The sequence below is a fragment of the Acomys russatus genome, chromosome 1 (genome assembly GCF_903995435.1).
Source record: "Acomys russatus chromosome 1, mAcoRus1.1, whole genome shotgun sequence".
NCBI lineage: Eukaryota > Metazoa > Chordata > Mammalia > Rodentia > Muridae > Acomys > Acomys russatus.
This window is the reverse complement of record NC_067137.1, coordinates 89,036,245-89,055,544: the sequence shown is the minus strand read 5'-3', so window position 1 is coordinate 89,055,544 and position 19,300 is coordinate 89,036,245. Positions and strand designations below refer to the sequence as shown.

The window sequence follows — 19,300 nt, the reverse complement described above, 5'->3', positions numbered from 1 at the left end:
TAATCATTTAAAACTGTATATTTTATTAAAATAACTATTTACATAGCATTTACCTTTTATCAGGTATAAGTAATCCCAAGATAACTTAATGTATTAAGAGGATGTATATGTTTTACATAGATAATACACTATTTTATACATAGGACTTCATCAGGAGTATCCTAGAACCAATGCCCTGCAGATATAAAGGGAAAACTGTGATGAAATGGTTGCTCAGTATATCCCTCTTACACAAGAATAATGTATTGACAGTAAATTATAATGGAAGAAGCCTAACACATCTCTCCCCTGCTTCTGTCAGAATCGGCTACAGTCTCAAAGAGCATTGCTTCTACAAGGCACTGAAAGCCTGAACCGGGCCACCCAAAGCATCGAGCGCTCTCATCGGATTGCCACAGAAACTGACCAGATTGGTTCAGAGATCATAGAGGAGCTGGGGGAGCAACGAGACCAGTTGGAACGAACCAAGAGTAGAGTAAGTCTGCGCAGTGTGGAAAGTAGGTGGCTCCTTCATACCCGGGCTCCACACTAAGGCCAGACACGACAGCAGTTGTTCTTTTCTTTCTCTCTGTCTCTCTCTCTCTGTCTTTGTCTGTCTCCTCTCTCTCTCTGCATGTGTGTGTGTCTCACACACACGTTTCTCAATTTTTAAATTGCTTGTCTAAGAGATTTCCCCTTATGATTAATTTTACAGGGCTAAGGAGACAAGCTAGTCAATAAACGTCAATATAGATGCTCATGCGTCTGTAACCCAGAGTTGTACCCTTGGTGTTTGTTGGCCAGCCAGTGTGTCCAGGTTCACTGGGAGACCCTTTCTTAGTAAGGTAGAGAGCAATCAAGGCAGGCGCCCTCCATACCCACACAGATGCACATACAACACACAAATACATAGATACATACACAGGTTTGTGTATATGTTTGTGACTAAGTCTCACTGTTTAGGCCTGACTACTGGCCTGGAAGTCAGTGATCCTCCTGCTTTTGCCTCCTGGGATTAAAGTTATAGGCCACAAAGAAGTAATTTTATCTATAAGATTTAGAAATCTTATGGATTTGTTTCCAAGAGTCTGATTTATGCCACTCCATAGTTTGCTTTATTCATTCCAAGACAATGTGAAAACACAAGTAAAGATTCGGTGTCACCAATGTGAGATTTTAATTTTAGATCTAGTTGCATATTTTTCTATTTATTTGTTCCCTTTACATCCTGATCGTAGCCCCCTCCCTCCTTCTCCTCCCAGATATTTTTCTATTCTTAAAAAAATTTTATGTGTTGCCTTCAATTCATGTGTGTGTGTGTGTGTGTGTGTGTGTGTGTGTGTGTGTGTGTGTGTGTGTGTATGCATCGCATGGGCCTGCTGCCTGACGAAGCCAGAAGAGGGCATCAGATTCCCTGGAACTGGAATTAGATGGTTTTGAGCTGCCTGCCATACTGGTCCTGGCACTTAAACCCGGGTCCTCTGTACAAGTAGCAAATGCTCTTAACCATTGTGCCACCTCTCCAGTCCTATTTTTCTATTCTTCTGAAAACACTTTCTACACATAAGAACCTATTATTTAGTCAGGTGTGGTGGTGCACGCCTTTAATCCCAGTACTTGGAGGCAGAAGCAGGTGGACCTCTGTAAATTCAAGGCAAGCCTGGGAAACCCTGTCTCGAGGAGAAAAAACACATACACACACAAAAGAACTCCACAGAAAACAAGCAAAAAAAGACCCTATTATTATTATTTTTTTATATATATAAATGGGTTAGGTTACATCAGATTTAAAGAATAAAAACTAGTTTGCCTATAGAATGTTATATTCTTAATATTTGTCCTGAGGCAAGTATTAATATTGTAACCAGGATTTGGTTAGGAAAGTACTAGCTTATTGTGCGGATTTGAAGAAATTTCTCTTATACACCTTATTAAATGGATTCCCTTCTCCTCTGTTTTCCTATCTTGTGCAAATTCATAATAAAGTGCTAATTTCATGGCAGCTATGGAGAAGGCAAATTGTTAGCAGATTGTGTAAGTTTTCGGTCTTGAATATACTTGAACTTAAACATCAAAGATTGGCCTGAGGGACCATAGGGCAGTGGTGGCGGCAGACAGGAGCATCGCTGGAATGTCCTGCTAACTGCATTAGTAACAGGTTACCAAATGAGAAAGGTGCACTGGGGCTAAGTCCTTTCTCCATTCAGTGTAACTACACAAGCAAGTAAAGAAAAATAATAACCAAGATCCCAAAAGCATTACCTACGAAAGTGCTGAGGACTGCAGAACAGCACTTACTGTTCCTACAGAGGACCCAGGTCCAGTTCTCAGTACCCACATGGCAGCTCACGATTGGGTATCCAGTTCCTAGGGATTGAATGCCCTCTTCTGACTTCTGTGGGCATGTACATACTAGCCTGGACTCACTTTGTAGACCAGGCTGGCCTCAAACTCACATTGATCCGCCTGCCTCCCAGTGCTGGTATTAAAGGTGTGCACCACCTTGCCCAGCTATAGAATTTTTTTTTTTGAAAGGAAATGATTGTTATTTTTTCTTGCAGCTGGTAAACACAAATGAAAACTTGAGCAAAAGCCGAAAGATTCTCCGCTCAATGTCCAGAAAGTAAGTTTCAAATAACCACAATTTCTTGACATTTAATGTATTTCAATTAAGAAAATTTAACAAATGTCCTAGTAAATTCCCTTTAGTGCTACACAAGTACACTCCACTTACCCTCTGAAGACAACTAGAGTTTTGTGAGTTAAATATCTTAGGATAAGCTCCTTTGTTAAAGTCACATAGTTTTCCAACATAAAGCAGTGGAAAACCTGTCTGCTGAACAACTAACCCCAGTTTCCATTTCTTAGAGGAGACCTAAGAAACTAATCAAGCTTTTATAGTCCCCAGAACATGTTTGTGAACACCAATATTGCTTAGTTCTTGCCTTTCGTGGCAGGCCCTTTTTGGGAGTTCTGTCTTGTTAGCAAGAACTATGAAAACAAGCTAGCAGCAGGGAAAGGGAGTTGCGGCCCAAGCCTGACAGCCTGAGCCGATGGAGAGAACCGTTTCCAAAGGCATCCTCTGACTGCCACAAGTGAACTGAGGCAGGATGCCCACGCCTGCATGCACTAATTTAAGAAACAAGACGAAAGGGAGGCCAAACAGGGCCACCAGTTACTTGTCCTAAAAACAGGGCCCATGCATGAGCTTAGTTAACTTTGACACCAGAGAGTATACCCCAAACCCTGCTTCCACCATGTCCTCAAAGCATATGTGTAGCTAGTAGGTATTGACACTGGGGCTAAACTTGGTGCATAGCAGTGTGGCATGTCCTCGGGTACATGTGAGTCAACGAAAACTATAGTAATCTATTTATACAACTCGCAGCTGGAATATAATTTTCCCAGACACTGGTAACCTCCTTGTGAAATAAGGAGAAACCAGATGATGTCTGAAGTAAATTTTTTGGAGAGTGACTATTAGGGTAGCAGAGCAGCAGGAGAAATGAGGAAGAATAAGAGAAGATTTTAAGACCCTGAAAGGCAATACTCAAGGCTACTAGTTGCTTGCCCTAAAAGCAGGACCCATGCAGATGCTTAGTTAACTTTGACACCAAAGAGTGTGCCTGCTTCCAATGTATACTCAAAGTGTATGCATAGCTAATAGGACCATATTTAAAGCAGCAGAAATACAAGTGGAAGATTTTTTGTTTTGTTTTGTTTTGAGACAGGGTTTCTCTGTGTAGCCTTGGCTGCTGTGGACTCACTTTGTAGACCAGGCTGACCTCGAACTCAGATCTGCCTGCCTCTGCCTCCCAGAATGCTGGGATTATAGGTATGTACTACCATGCCCAAGAATCAAGAAGCCATTTTTAACCAGTTGGTGGTGGCACCTATAATCCCAGCACTCCAGAGGCAGGTGGATCTTTGAGTTCAAGGCCAGCCTGGTCTACATAGTGAGTTCCAGGACAGCTAGGGCTACACAGAGAAACCCTGTCTTAAGCACCCTCCCTCACCCCTCTCCAAAAAAGCCATTTATGTTTTAGTGTTTATATTCCCGTTTCGACATGTCTGTGATATAGTCGGTGTTGTTTCTCAGCTACAGCTGAAGAGCACCATGAATTGTTACTGGCCAAAGGACTTAGTGCTTGCTTCTAAGTGGCTGGGTGAGCAAACACCAACTCCATCTGCCTCACTGTATCTAGCATTAGAAACAGCTAGAAAGCCAGGTTTGGTGGCGCACGCCTTTAATCCCAGCACTTGGGAGGCAGAGGCAGACGGATCTGTAAGTGTGAGGCCAGCCTGGTCAACAAATAGAGTCCAGGACAGCCAGGGCTACACAGAGAAACCCTGTCTAGAAAAACGAAGAAAGAAAGAAAGAAAGTTGCCCAGACTCATGTCTGCTCTCTCTGTCTTTGTAGAGTGACAACCAACAAGCTGCTGCTCTCCATCATCATCTTGCTGGAGCTAGCCATCCTGGTCGGTCTGGTGTACTACAAATTCTTTCGACACCATTGAACTTCTCCAGGAAAGGGGCTGTGGACCAGAATTTTGACTCTGAATGTACAGTGTTAGTGATGTGTGTTGCTGCTGTGGGCTAACAGTACAACAATGCATTGTGAAGACAGACTATGGGAGGGAAGGCGATGGAAAACCATGTAAATGTGAAGGGACAGCAACAAGACCAGTACTAAGGTAATAAATGTTGTTTATGACCCCTTCAAATTTACATGTATAACATTAATATCTTGTAAACATCAAGCAAAACCAAATACATTTACAGTAGTAGTGTTGGGCATCAAAATAGAGGAGGGAAATCTTACAATTGTGAGAGTGCACAGGTGTTCTCATTAAGGCAGTGTTGATATAGACAGCCATTTAATATCTGACCCCTTAAATGCCTTGCACCTTAGGAATGCCACTGTGAAAGGTGTGCGTACAGTATTTCCTAAATTCTCACACATTCTTCACTTTCTGATTCATGTGGTGAACTAGGAGTAGGAAGGTGGTCATAGTCAATGTGTCCTCCTTCTCTTGTCTGACCAAAACTTGAAGCAATCACATCCACTGCTAGGCTGGCTGTAGCCTTGGCCTCTTCCTCTGAAGCGGCCAAATGAGGATTGACTTCAACAAGATCCAGAGCTGACAGCAACCCTGAAACAATAAAAGGTAGGAGAACACCTTAGACAATAGACAATACTCTGCCTGCTACTTTCAGTACGGGTTGTCCCAGCTAGTAAAGACAAGTCATTTCCATCATAGAATTACCTCCTGATGGAAAGCCCTCTGCAGCTGGCAAGATGGCTCAGTAGGTGAAGACTCCTCTGCCAGACCTGACAACCTGAGATCGATCCCTGGACCACACATGATGGTACGAGAGCCAACCCAGCAAGCTGTCTACTGACTCATGAGCTCACGCTCCCCAGAAACAAATGGAAGCAAAGTTAACTTTAAAAACAAAGCCAGCCAGGTGATGGTGGTGCACGCCTTTCATCCCAGGAGGCAGAGGCAGAGGCAGGTTAATCTCTGAGTTCGAGGCCAGCCTGGTCTACAGATAGAGAACAAGTTCCAGGACAGCCAGGGCTACACAGATAAACCCTGTCTTGGAAGAAAAAAACAAAAACAAACTGTGAGGGGCTGACAAGATAGCTCAGTAGTTAAGAGCAATTGCTTCTTTGGTAGAGGACCCAGGTTCAGTTCCCAGCACTCTCATGGTGGCTTACATGTGTCTGTAACTCTTAATTCCAAAGAAATTATAAATTATATCTTGTTCAGCCACTGTAATAAGCATAGCTGTTAGGCTTTTAAGCACTTCGTCTGGGGGCGTTACTGATCCTTTCCCCTCCCATCCTGTGCTATAGATTGAACCAGGGTCTTATGCATGCTAAGCACATACTTTACCACTGAGCTGCCCTCCAACCCCTCCGTACTTCATTTCTTTAGTGTTATGGTGTGTGTGTGTGTACATCTGCCATTGTGCATGTGGAGGTCAGACAACCTTGGATGTTTGCCTTCATTTCTACCTTGAGGCAGGGTCTCCTGTTAGTTGCAGGATAGCTGACCCTCAAGTTTCGGGGGAGGCTCCTGCCTCCATCTTGCCATGGAACACTGGGATTAGAGGCTTATGCCATCTCTGGGAACCCAAACCCAGCCCCTCATGTTTGTGCAGCAGTTGCTTTACCACACGCCTCCTCCCATCAGCAGGCTGTGCTGCTGCTGCACTCGGGAAGCAGAGGCAGGTGGACTTGTGAGTCTACAGGGTAAGTTCCAGGACATCCAGGGCTACACAGAGAAACCCTGTCTTGAAAAACCAAAAACACCACCACCAACAAAACAAAACACCTACTGATCTCCCTAGTTTCACCATCAGTATCTCTTGAAGTACCATCCGACATGCACAGAAGTACACCTACTGCCATCAACTTCATTTTTTTTTTTTAATTCTGAGACAAAGTCTTGCTATGTATCACAGTCTACCCTCAAACTCCCAGTCAGCCAGCCTCAGTGTTCTGAATGACAGCTGGTCAAAACTTCATGACTGAGTTCTAAGAACAAGTTCCACATTTTTGTCTTAATCTGAGTGGCCCAGCACCTTAGCATCTGGTCAAAGGAAGATCCAGCCATATGTTGAGTGGTTCAGTCTGGATTCAGTTGCCTTCTCTGAGGGTCTGAGTTTGGGCCCAAGTCCTCAGCATTGTTCCTTTGTCTGGAGGGGGCTGAGGAAAAGGAAAGAACATACCCATATCTGCCTTCCACTTCTATCCCCCCCACCCCTTACCTGGCCTACTTACCTTGAGAGTTTTAACTTAACCAGTTCCTCGGGGTTAATCTACCTCTTACAGAGTGATCTGAACAAATTAAAATTCAGTAACAAGTATTTAAGAATATTTAGGGTGGCTGTATATTTTAATAGCTGATGGTTTATTTATAGTCCATTATGGTACATGACAAACTGTCCAAGGTTTCTTACATTCTTAGCGATGAGTTTATTGTGCAAAATTACAATAACCAAGGATGTTAACATTGCATCGTCACCATTTCCTGCACATGACCTTGTGTGTAGCTTAGTGACTTGTGTCTCATTCCCAGTGGTTGAACCTAGCATTTCTAGCATATCCTAAAATAGTAATCAAGAGGTTTGCACCATCAAAAATGTGGATTGCCCATTGTTTCCAGACTTGCTTTCCTGCATGTTAGTCAAAGCAAATTGCTGTCTTTGTTGACAGTGTCATGTCCACAAAACAGAAGGGAAACACAAGACCTATCGCTGTCACAGGTGCTTGCTCAGGTTATTAACCCCTCCTGAATGAAGCAACATGAAGTGTTGAACTTCCAAGTTCACTGTTAACTGAAAGACCATTGGCAATATTTATAATGGTGGATCTAAGAATAATTCCGTCTTCCTATAGGCAGATCTGACGGGCAGTTCTCTCCTAAGGTTCTAGCAGACTCTAGAACCCAACCCCCCATTTCTTTTCCAGGTAGTTAGGAGTTTCATATGGCTAGAGAGATGGCGTAGAGGATAAAGGCTTCTGCCACTAAACCTCACAACCTGAGTTCTAGTTTCAGGACTGACATGGCAGAAGAGAGTTGACTGCTACAAGTTGTCCTCTGACTTCCATGTGTGTACACACACAATAAATACTTTCTAAAGGGTTCCTTGTCAGTTGTGAGGTGTGCAGATGGGCAGATCTCTGAGTTAAAGGCCAGCCTGGTCTACATAAGGGAGACCCTGGCTAAAAACAAAAAAGGATTCCTTATAGGCTTTGGCTTTGGGATCTTGGGGTTTTGTCTGCTTCTGTCCCCCAGTTTCATGAAATTATTACTGACGTTATATGATGTGGTAGTTACTCTTGATTATCTAGAACTTACCTAACGCCTTACCACTCATTCCTCTGACAGTATCCTCCCTACTAAAGTTACCAACAGCTCCAATAGAAGGCTTATTTATCTTAGATTTTAAAAGATACTAATGTAAACTGTCTTCAGGATGGAGTCTGAGGAGACAGCTCAGTAGAGCGCTGTTGTCCAAGCATGAGCACCTCAGTCCTCAGAACCCATATAAAAAAGCCAGGCATAACGCCATGCGATTGTGACTCTAGTATTGGGCAGGCTAAGCTTGGAGCTCACTGGCTAGCCAGCCTGCCCAGCCGGTGAGTTCCATACAAGAAAGAGATCCAAGGAACAAGATGGATGGCACCTGAGAAATGTCACTGGAGGTTAACCATGTTTAAAAAAATTTTTTTAAGAGACACCTTTTTTTTTCCTACATCCAAATCTTTTTTTTTTTTTTTTTTAAAGAGACACTCTTAAAAGCTGGATGTAAAATCATCTATAGTCACCTGGAGTAATTGTCATCTCCAAGGTGCCATATAGAAAAGGAACTTTTATTCTCCTGCTTCAGTTGTTGTCTCAGAGGATTATTGCCTCCTTCTGCTAACCTAGGCCTAGTCCTGGAAGCTTCTAGCCTCCTACAATCTAAACCTAGGCCTAGAATGTTTTTAGTCTTCTGAGGCTTATGGCTTAATAAAGCTCACCCCTACTTGGTTCTTTTTTTTTTTTTTTTTTTAATTTATTCATATTACATCTCGATTGTTAGCCCCTCCCCTGTTTCCTCCCATTCTTCCCTCCCTCCCACTTCCCCCTTCTCCCCTCCCCTATGTCTGTGATTGAGGGAGACCACCTCTCCCTATATATGCTCTTAGAATATCAAGTCTCTTCTTGGTAACTTGCTATCCTTCCTCTGAATGCCGCCAGGCCTCCCCATCCAGGGGACATGGTCAGAAAAGGGGCACCAGAGTTCGTGTGAGAGTCAGATCTCACCCTCCACTCAATGGTGGAGAATATCATGTTCGTCAGCTAGGTCCTGGTAGGGGTTCAAAGCTTACTGCCTATATTCTCCTTGGCTGGTGCCTTAGTTTGAGGAGGACCCCAGGACCCAGATCTCCCTGTTATAAAGTTCTTATTGTAGGTTTCCAGGACCCTGTGGGTCCTACTATTTCCCTATTCTTCCATGCTACTCTCGCCTAGAGTCTCAATAGGATGTCGTCTCTTCTGACCCACTTTTTTGGTAAGTAAAGTTTTTCATGGTACGTATCCCTTGGACTAGTGTTTTGATATAAGTGAGTATATACCGTTTGTCTCTTTTTGCTTCTGGGTGAACTCACTCATTATGATAATTTCTAGATCAATCCATTTGTCCACAAATTTCGGGAATTCCTCGTTTTTAATAGCTGAGTAGTATTCCATAGTGTAAATGTATCACAGTTTCTTAGTCCATTCTTCTACTGAGGGACACTTAGGCTGTTTCCATGTTCTGGCTATTATGTATAAAGCAGCTATGAACATGGTTGAGCATATGTCCCTGTTGTGTGGTAGGGCATTTTCTGGGTATATTCCAAGGAGTGGGATAGTTCTGGGCTGGCTGCTTCAACTCAGCAGTTCTGGCTCAAACTTCTCTCCCAGCTGACTTATTACATGTGGCTTTTCTCTCAGCCTCTGAATTGCTCTGCTTGCCCTCAAACCAACTCCAGCAATCTTCTAATCTTCTGGCTCCTTCTCATTCTCTGGCTCATTCTATCTTCACCTGTGTTCCTTCTGTGCAATCTGTCTCTCTATTACTATCCCAGTAAAACTGCCTCCTCTGTCTCCCCCTCTCTCCTGCATTGCCCCTTAAGACGCTCCCCTTTCCTCTCTCTTCTCACAAGAGTTGGGCACATCCTATTCTGTCAAATCTTCCTTTCACTGATTCATCACTTTCTTTTTCTACCACTCAATTTGACATCATGCTTCCTTCTACAAGCTAACTTTAGCTTTGTTGTTTGAGACTAAAGAAGTGTACCACCATGCCTGGACCTAAGCTTTTCTTTACCTGAAACTTGCTCTATACCAGGCTGGCGTTGAGATCTGCTTGCCTCTGTCTCCTGAATTAAAGGCGAGTGCCACCACTGCCTACTGTGTTTGCATGTCAGCTGGATCACACAGACCTAGATGGTCTTTGGATGTGATCTCTTGCCAGAACATACATGTTCTAAATTAAAATTCCTCTACAGCTGGCCTTGGTGGTGATGCATGCCTATAGTCTCAGCACCTGGGAGATGCAAAGCAGGATACAGAATTCAAGCTCCTCAACGATAGAAGTTTCATGTCAGACTTGACCACATGAGACTTTGTCTCCAAAAGATATGACACAAGCTTACCTCCAAGCTGCCAACTGCTAATGAGTCGACAGTCTCTTACAGTTAGAGAATGTGAAATGTTTTGGCCTTGTTTCCTTACCTTAATCTGCCTTTAGGCAGCTTAGACACAGGCACTGGATGTTAGACGTTCTGTTTGTATATTAGATCTACTAAGTGCATGAGTGACGTCATCTCCTGCTTGGTACACCTGCATATTTTCGTACACTTCAGACCCAAAGAAGCTTCTAAATTTCTATCTGTATCCTCTACTAACCATATGATTCTGGGCTATAAAAGTTTAGCCAGGGAGGGAGGGAAGAATGGGAGGATACAAGGGATGGGATAACCATTGAGATGTAACAAGAATAAATTAATAAAAAAAATTTTTAAAAAGTTTAGCCAAAACCAAAGTGACACAGAAAAGATCCCCTGCAGAAAGAGATTTCGGCATGTTTCATAGATGTATTAATCAGGCTGAAGGCCTGGCTACTACATACCTGTATTATGTATTTCTTCAGTAATATACATTCCTTCTCTATAGGTTAACCCCCCTGCAACAGGAGTTCCTGTGGCTGGAGCCAGTTTAGGGTCAAATGCATCAATATCAAAACTCAGGTGGATTGGCCTCTGTGTTCTAGAAGGGAAAAGGACAAGAGAACATGTATCCGGTTATGCTTGCAGTCTTTATTCTGTGGCTACAAACGTGATTTTGTTCCAGACTCAGTGTTCTGCTAATTCAGCACTATTTCTGGAATTCTATTCCTGAGAATGCCTGAGATTGACACATTAACTTCTTACATAGTACTTTAAGATACTACCATTTGTTCTGCATGCTTCAGATAAATTCCAGTGCTTATTTCTAGGTTACCTAGAGCACCAGGGCCTCTCACACCAGTAACTGTCAGTAGAGGGACTTCTTCACTTCCATCAGGTACCAACTGAGTTAGTTTCATTAGGATATAGTCATTGCAGATGAACATAACCCAATTTTTCTTTCTTTCTTTCTTTCTTTCTTTCTTTCTTTCTTTTTGTTTGTTTTTTGAGACAGGGTTTCTCTGTCCTTAGCTGTCCTGGGCTCGCTTTGTAGACCAGGCTGGCCTCAAACTGAACAGCAATCTGCCTGCCTCTGCCTCCCGAGTGCTGGGATTAAAGGTGTGCACCACCACACCCGGCACATAACCCAGTTTTATGCCTGCAAATTTACCTTCCAGTTCTAACTTGAGAGCAGGTATTCCATGTTAGACTGAAACTAACATCAATGTCCTCGTAGCAAATAACTAACTTCTTAGCAACTTAGAGAGTGACGAGAGGCAGCAGCTCTGACATTGACCACCCAGAAGAGAAGCCCCACTGTCAGGAGAGTGATCCTAAGGAGCATGCGGCTTTGTGCTTCATACAGAACTCAGATGAGGCAGTAACAGCGCTAGGAAGGACGGGACCACTGGAACAATGAATGAAGGCTTCTCATCAGAAGATGCTTACAAAATCAAGAACAAACATGAGAGCGGGAAGGGTCAGTGCCTTTAGCCCTCCCAAATCTAGAAGAATATGATATATGATTGACACTACGCCTTTCTGAACTGTCTGAAAATACATGTACATGTTTTGCTTCTATTTGAGAAGTGAAATTGTTATGCTCAGGATACAGACATAAGTGCGCTGCCCTCGCACAGTTTGCCCTGTCTCCCCCGAGACCATCACTTACTTGCCAATCAGCCGATCCAATGTCCGTTCCATGACCTTCTGGATACCAAGTTGATCAATGTCTCTCATGGAAAAATACTGGATATCATAATTCTTTAGAATAAAACTGGTGAGATAAAAGGAAAGATTAGTTTTAAAAAGCAGTTTTGATAAATGTGTATTTAGGGAATCTTGACTTTATATTGACCTATACTAGGTAGGCAGGACAGGCACACAGCTCAGCCCCTCTGCATCAACATACCGTTCAGGAGGTTCAACATCTCTTAGGCCGATGTACACAATACTTGGGGAAGAGAGGCAAGGTTTGATCCAGGAAAATCCTGGCATCTGTGGCATCTGTGAAGAGAGGAACAAAGCAGCTCAGTCGGAAATCCTTATTCACACATGTGCTCCCCTAAGAGAACAATACTGCCACTCTCCTCTCCTGCCCACTGGATATGCGTAAAATGGCAGAAAACACAGTTGAGCTGGGAGCGACAACTGTCCAGTGGGAATAATTCAGCAGGGCAGCTGCAAAATGCTACAGGTTTCTTGGGTCTATAAAAACATGTCTTCTAGCCGGGCGTGGTGGCGCACACCTTTAATCCCAGCACTCAGGAGGCAGAGGCAGCAGGTGAATTGCTGTGAGTTCGAGGCCAGCCTAGTCTACAAAGCGAGCCTAGAACTGCCAAGATAATACAGAGAAACCCTGTCTTGGAAAACTAAACAAACAAACAAACATGTCTTCTAAGTGGTCCTGGCTTCTCATTAACTAGGTAGCAGGAATATGCTGGTTAGCTCTTCCCATCCCCTTTGCCTGCTACAGATTGGGTCTTTAATCTGCTGTGGCCTAGCTTTGGCTTCTCACTGAGTAGAGATTTAGAGTCTCATCTGTCTAACACAGACTCCCTTGGCTTTTGAAGAGCTCAGAAAAATGTTATCTAAAGGTAAACACAATGCCACTTATCCTCTAAGTCAATGTTTTAGAGTGTGGCCTCTGACCTAAGTCCTTGGGCTATGGAAGTATCCCATCACTACAGTTATCACTGACTACTACACAATTGCCTAGACAATTATGAGCCCACTGAAGAGCAGAGATCTGTGAGCTTTGTAGCCCTAGCAGCTAGCTGACTGCCTGGCCCGTAATAATGTACATAACAAGTGGAGGAGTTAGGTAAGCCACACTCAGCCCTCCCTTCATCCGGGGTTCACTCAGGGTCCCAAAGCCCCAGGATAACCTTGCAAGTCTTTTGCCTCATTTTGGCCCACTTACCTTGTCTTGGAGTTCTCTGACGAGAAAGGAAAGTGGCTGTCCATGGATGTTTCCAGATACAGTGGTGAGGGGTGTATTAATGTCGGCATGAGCATCAACCCAAATGACACAGAGATCTGGGCGCTGCCGGGCGTGGCCGCTTATGGAACCTATTGCCAGGCTGCAAAGAACAAATACTATAATAATCTTCAAGGCCCTCAGCTTGGCAAACATGCCTGGTAACAGATAACCTCAGCCAACACTACCTACACTCTGTCCCTCAGGGCAAAGTCAGGGTCTGGCCTGAGGCTGGTTACAGTGAGACAAAAGTCCCTCGGTTGTACTTTCCAAAGATTAACTTTTAAGTGGATTAGACCGGAGAAAGGTAAGGCTTTAAAGAGTCAGTGCTCTAGTCCCAGGGGATCCAACACCCTCTTCTGGCCTCTGAGGGCACTGTACTCATGTGGTATACATACATACATGCAGGCAGAACACACACACATAAAATACAATTCAAAGTTGGAGTAGGGGAGGCAGTTCTGGTGACTAGCTGCCCTTGCAGCGTGACACATGTCACTGCTGCTCCATGTTGACTTGTCCTTTAGCTCTGGCCCATAAAAGGAGCTTGGAGATTAACATTTGTCCACTGACTGAAACTTAGTCTTGTCTGTAACAACTTGCAGAAATGCTGCCTAATCCCTGTCATTCTAACTTCCAAGGGATCTGGAACATTAGAGGGCTCTGCAGCCTGGCTGAGATGAGTCTGGCATGTTGCCTAGGCTGCTCTCTGAGGAGCTTAGGCAAAGCCCTCCCACTTCAGCTTCCCAGGTAGCTGCAGCTACAGGTATGCTACATGCAACTTACATTAACCTTTTCAAGATACACACAGACTTGCCCGTGTGGCTAAGTGGCCTTGCATTTGCCTTAGTGTGTATGAGGCCCTAAGCTCAATTCCCAAGACAACACATGCAATCAGAAAGCTGCAAGAGCTTGTAGGTAACACTGCTTAAAACCCCACAAATGGGGTTGTTAGACATTAAAGTTACAAGGCAACCTCTATTGAGCTCATGCACTGAATAAGTCACTCAAATTATGCATTTATTGCCTCCTTGCTATAACAGCCTCTGTTTTGGCTGCTTATAGTATATACAGCTGTAGACAAAAAGAAAGACTAAAGGCTGCCAGTCGCCAGTGCACTGATGAGGTCCCCAGCGAGACTTGACCACAAGAAAACAATCTAACGAGAATAAGCATTCAGAGACAGGACTGAGGTAGGAGGCAAGAAACCTGCCCTCTCCTCTGCTTGGTTCCATTGAGTGCCCAGTCATCTCTAGGGAGCCTGAGCCCGTCTCCTGTCTTATCCTTTCTGAATTTGTATTCCTAATGAGGAATGTACTTGCTTCTGCAGCTGGAGCAAAGGTTTAACTTCTGATAGTTATCTAGAAAGTTCTCTGAACATCTCAGGGGGAATTGCTAGACTGAATCAAAAGGAGAAATAAAGTGGATTTGGGTGCCAGCCCTGCTACTTCCTGGAGTTAGGCCTTGAACAAGTCATTTAACCTCTGTCCCTCAGAGCTTCTAGCAATAAATGAGATAAAGCCGGGTCTCCCTCATTGTACTGTTAGGAGAGGTAACTAACTGAAAGTACCAGGAAGTGCTTCATCCTGCAGTATCTCTTTCTACTTTCACTGCTTAGCTCATATCACACCCCCTGCTTGAATCTGACTACACTGGTCTGGACCTCTCCCTCTGGAATTCTGGATTATTCAGTATTTTTTCAGTTTTTCATCCTACATGTATTTATTTTAGTCCTAGTAGCTTTCTCTCGTATTTTGGAAAAAAAAAATTCACTTAAGAAACACTCAAAGAACTACTGTGTCCATATTAGAGAGAAAATGTATTCAAATACCAAGGAAGGATCGCTAACAAATCAATTAGCAGAAATGCTAATAAAAACACGTAAATTCAGTCTATGGATGGATCATATCAGTTCTCCAAAATGGCCACCCAAACGTCTTGAGACAGTTTCTCGAGAATCCTGCTTACTCTATCTCTGAGCTTGTATTGAGCATGCATAGTTTCTTCTGGTGTGTATTTTTCTCCAAGTAAGGACACTGAAATAAATAAGCTAATCATTAAGCCCAAAGGACACTGGGATCCCAGCTTACCTGTGGTCTCCCCCGATGGTGACACAGCTGTAGCCACCTGACACAGCTCTGCTCACCACCTCAGCCAGTTCCTGGTTGGCAAGGCCCACGGAGCGAGGATACACGACCAGATTATTGTAGGGATCGTCTTTGGGGACTTTAGTAAAAGTCAAATCTCCAAAGTCTTTTAGGTGGCATCCTGCAACAAATGAAGACCAACAAAATGAACTTTGACTGGCCTAGACCACGAAGAATTACTTGGGGCAAAATAGTGACATGTTGTACTCATTTTATCTGAGAACAATTCAAAACATCACCTGAATAGCTTGGTTAGGTTAACCCTTATGAACACCATTTTCCAGAAACTACACACTGGACAATGAAATCCAGAGACATTATTGACCTAAGAATCACCAAATAGGTAGCAAGCAAATAGACCTTATATCGCAGAATTATAAAGTGGAATTAAAATTAAAATTCCAACAGGCTATAAAGAAAATTAAGTGCTGTTAATTCAGGACAAAAATACAAGTGTAGAAATTCTCAAGGCCCTGGTTTGATCCTCAGTACTGCAAGAAAACAAATTCTCAAATATTTTTTTTTTTCTAGAATAAAAGGTCAGGAGCTAAGGCTGGGGAGATGGCTCAGGGGTTAAGTGCACTTTCTCCTCTTCCAGAGGACCTGAGTCATGTGCCCAGCACTCACATGGCTGCCTGTAACTACAGCTCCAGGAGATCCAGTGCCCTCTCCTGCCCTCTTCAGGCACCGGAGCACATATAGCATATAGTATACACACACACACACACACACACACACACACACAGTCTTTTTATAAATGCAGGTGCTGACAATGTAGGCGATCTGACTACACTGATATTGCCTAGCATGTACACACAATGCACACAGCAGCACTCCTCTATAACCCCAGCACTTGGGGAATGATGGTAGGAGGATCAGACGTTGTCACCTTGGTTACATAAACGAAGTCAAGGCCAGCCAAGGCCATAAGACTTGTCCCAAAATAATAACAACAAATCAACTAGAGGACACAAAAAGAGACATTATCTATTTGTTACTTACAGGCTTAGACACTGTTCTAACTGCCTAACATAAATTTTTATTTCAGACTCAAAATAATGAGACAACTAAATTAATCCCTACACACAGATGAAGGAACCTGCTTGAGGTCACACACCTGCCAAGTGCTAAAATAAAAACCTACAGCTAACACATCTGGAAGGTGTCGGGTTTGTTTGTTTGTTTGTTTTTTAACATTGTTTTGTTGAGACAGGACCTCGCTGTATAGCCCTTGCTATCCTGGAACTCATTATGTAAATCAGGCTGGCCTTAAACTCACAGAGACCCACCTGCCTGCCTCTGCCTCTGGAGTACTGGGGAAACCATACATCTTAACATTTGCAGAAGTTGGTTAAAGATTTGGGTTATAGCTGGGCACGGTGGTACTTGTCTCTAATCCTAGCACCTGGGGAGGCAGAGGTAGGCAAATTTCTGTGAGTTCAAGGCCAGCCTGGTCTACAAAAGGAGTCCAGGACAGCCAAAGCTACATAGGGAATCCCTGTCTCTCTCTCTCTCTCTTAAAAAAAAATGATTTTGGTTATGACCAATGCAATTTCATCTTGAATTTAAACTGTATGGTTAAGAACTTTCCTCTTGGAGCTAAAGAGATGGCTCAGAGGAACACTGACTGTTCTTCCAAAGGTCCTGAGTTTAATTCCCAGCAACCACATGGTGGCTCACAACCATCTATAATGTGATCTGGTGCCATTTTCTGGGGGACAGGTGTGCATGCAAACAGAGCATTGTATATGTAATAAACAAATAAATAAAAGTTTTTTAAAAAAGAACTTTTCTCTTCAACCCAACTCATTTTAAAGCAAAACTTGGAGAGAATGTAAAAATGAGAAGCGTTTACTGGAAACATAAAATCTTAAGGCCAACAAAGACCTGGGGGTTAAGGCTGACCTTAATCATCAACAAAAATGGAGATTGAAAGCAAAACAGAAAACTATCCTTTCTCAGAAGATAGACATCAGCTAAAAATGTTTATGAGCTGTTTGATCACTGAACTGTCAAATAATTATAAAAGGCCCCAAATGAGATCTCGTCAACTCAAGTAAGAAGAAACTACAGGTGGGGCTGGAGAGATGGCTCAGAGGTTAAGAGCACTGGCTGTTCTTCCAAAAGTCCTGAGTTCAATTCCCAGAAACCACATGGTGGCTCACAACCATCTATAATGATATCTGGTGCCCTCTTCTGGCAGGCAAAACATTGTGTACATAATAAATAAATAATTTTAAAAGAAGAAGAAGAAGAAGAAGAAGAAGAAGAAGAAGAAGAAGAAGAAGAAGAAGAAGAAGGAGAAACAACTACAGGCAAGTTGAAGATGACTATGATGACATGCTGAAGACACCAAGAATTTTTCTAGGTGGCTTGTCTGTTGTTGTGATAAACACTGTAACCAAAGTCTACTTGGGGAGAAAAGAGTCTATTTATTTGGTATACGCATCTCAGGTCACAGTCCATTGCTGAGGGAAGTCAGAGCAGGAACTCAACACTGGAGCCTGGGGACAAGAACTAAAGCAGAGGCCATGGAGGAGTGCTGCTTACTAACTTGCTCTCCTTGGCTTGCTCATGCACAAGCCAGGACCACCTGTCCAGAAGAGGCAACAACCACAGTGAGCTGGATCCTTCCCCTTCAATCATCATTCAAGACAATGCCCAAAACTGGGCATGATGGTGCACACCTTTATTCCTAGCACTCAGGAGGCAGAGGCTGGTGTATCTCTAAATTCCAAGCCAGCCTAACATAGAGAGAACCTATCACAAGGAAAAAAAAAAAAAAAAAAACCACAAAAAGAAAAAAGAAAGAAAAGGAAATGACCCCTAGACTTACCTATAAGCCAACCTAGTGGAGACCGATTCTTTGGCATTCCCCCTTCCTAGATTGTGTCAAACTGACAAAAGTAGCCAGCCAGCTAAAGAACCAACAGAAAATGATCAAATAAAACAGTTGTTTTAAAAGGCTTGTGGGTAGGAGACTCCTGGAGAGATGGCTCAGCAGTTAAGAGCACTTGCTGCTCATACAGAGGACCTGTGCTTAGTTCCTACCACCCACATGGTGACTCATAACTCCTTCAAACTCCAGTGCAAGGTGGTCTGACGCCTTCCAGCTCTTGCACGTACGTGGCACATGCTGCAATACACATAAAAAAGTCTGGCAGAGGGCTGCGCAAGGTGACTCATAGAGTAAAGGCTCCTGTCTCCGTGCATGGTGCATGGAGAACCAATTTCCAAAAGGTGTCCTTTGACCTCTACATATGTACCTCGACGCTCGCGCACGTGCACACACACGCACATACATACGCACTAGATAAATGCAAAAAAATAGTAAGTTTGAGCATTCACAGCCTGGAACATCTGGAATTAACTAAATGGCTGGGCACACCTGTGGATGATTTCTTTCTTTCTTTCTTTTTCTTTTTTTTATGATTTTTTTCTTAATCAAAGCATTTCAAGTGGGAATATTCAATTCTAATCTAGATCTCTGAGGTTTAATAAGAGCCACCTTTAATCCAGATCTTTCGAGGGGGGAGCTCCACCTTTAATCAGACCACACCTTCTGCTGGAAGCCCAGATAGGGACAATGGAAGAAGGAAGGGTTGCTTTGCTTTGCTCTTCCTTTCCTTGCACTCACTCACTTCACGTCCTTGCCTGGCACTGGGGCCTACCTCTTCAGGACTCCAGTGTAGACTGAAGCCCAGCTCAGACATCCAGCTTCGAGGGCTGAAGAACTGCGGAATTCTTAGACCTTCTCTAGAGAACCTTGTTTCTCTGGAGAACCCTAATCAAAAGGTTATAATAATGTTTAATATTAACTTTGACAACTACTTGCCAAAACTTTAACTCATAGAACTCTTCATATGACCAGTAAGAAAAACAAGGACATTAAAGTTCCAGTGGATAAGATTAAGTAAGAGAACTTAGGAAATACTCAGGCCCAATCTAGGACGTGAGGGTGTAAACTGTGATAAGCCTGACAG

General features: G+C 43.3%; 2 protein-coding genes across 7 annotated transcripts in view; one reads left to right on the top strand and one right to left on the bottom strand.

The window, feature by feature from the left end:
- Positions 1 to 4,660, top strand: part of Vti1b (vesicle transport through interaction with t-SNAREs 1B) — a 46,410-nt gene extending 41,750 nt beyond the window's left edge. For 3 of the 5 annotated variants that reach the window (XM_051148309.1, XM_051148300.1, XM_051148292.1), the window contains exons 5-7: positions 302 to 475; positions 2,541 to 2,602; positions 4,401 to 4,659. In XM_051148309.1, the coding sequence (XP_051004266.1) occupies positions 302 to 475; positions 2,541 to 2,602; positions 4,401 to 4,497 (333 nt within the window). In that variant the 3' untranslated portion in view covers positions 4,498 to 4,659. Of the gene's footprint in view, positions 1 to 301; positions 476 to 2,540; positions 2,603 to 4,400 lie in introns of all 5 variants that reach the window. The other 2 variants (XM_051148280.1, XM_051148287.1) reach the window with 2 other exon arrangements.
- Positions 4,661 to 4,670: 10 nt separating this feature from the next.
- The window catches only part of Arg2 (arginase 2), a 29,512-nt gene continuing 14,882 nt past the window's right edge, over positions 4,671 to 19,300 (bottom strand). Inside the window, exons 3-8 of one of the 2 annotated variants that reach the window (XM_051148262.1) lie at positions 15,261 to 15,438; positions 13,114 to 13,273; positions 12,103 to 12,197; positions 11,863 to 11,967; positions 10,655 to 10,791; positions 4,671 to 5,133 (exon numbers count right to left, since the gene is read on the bottom strand). In XM_051148262.1, the coding sequence (XP_051004219.1) occupies positions 4,928 to 5,133; positions 10,655 to 10,791; positions 11,863 to 11,967; positions 12,103 to 12,197; positions 13,114 to 13,273; positions 15,261 to 15,438 (881 nt within the window). In that variant the 3' untranslated portion in view covers positions 4,671 to 4,927. Of the gene's footprint in view, positions 5,134 to 6,515; positions 6,696 to 10,654; positions 10,792 to 11,862; positions 11,968 to 12,102; positions 12,198 to 13,113; positions 13,274 to 15,260; positions 15,439 to 19,300 lie in introns of those variants that run through there. The other variant, XM_051148269.1, reaches the window with a different exon arrangement.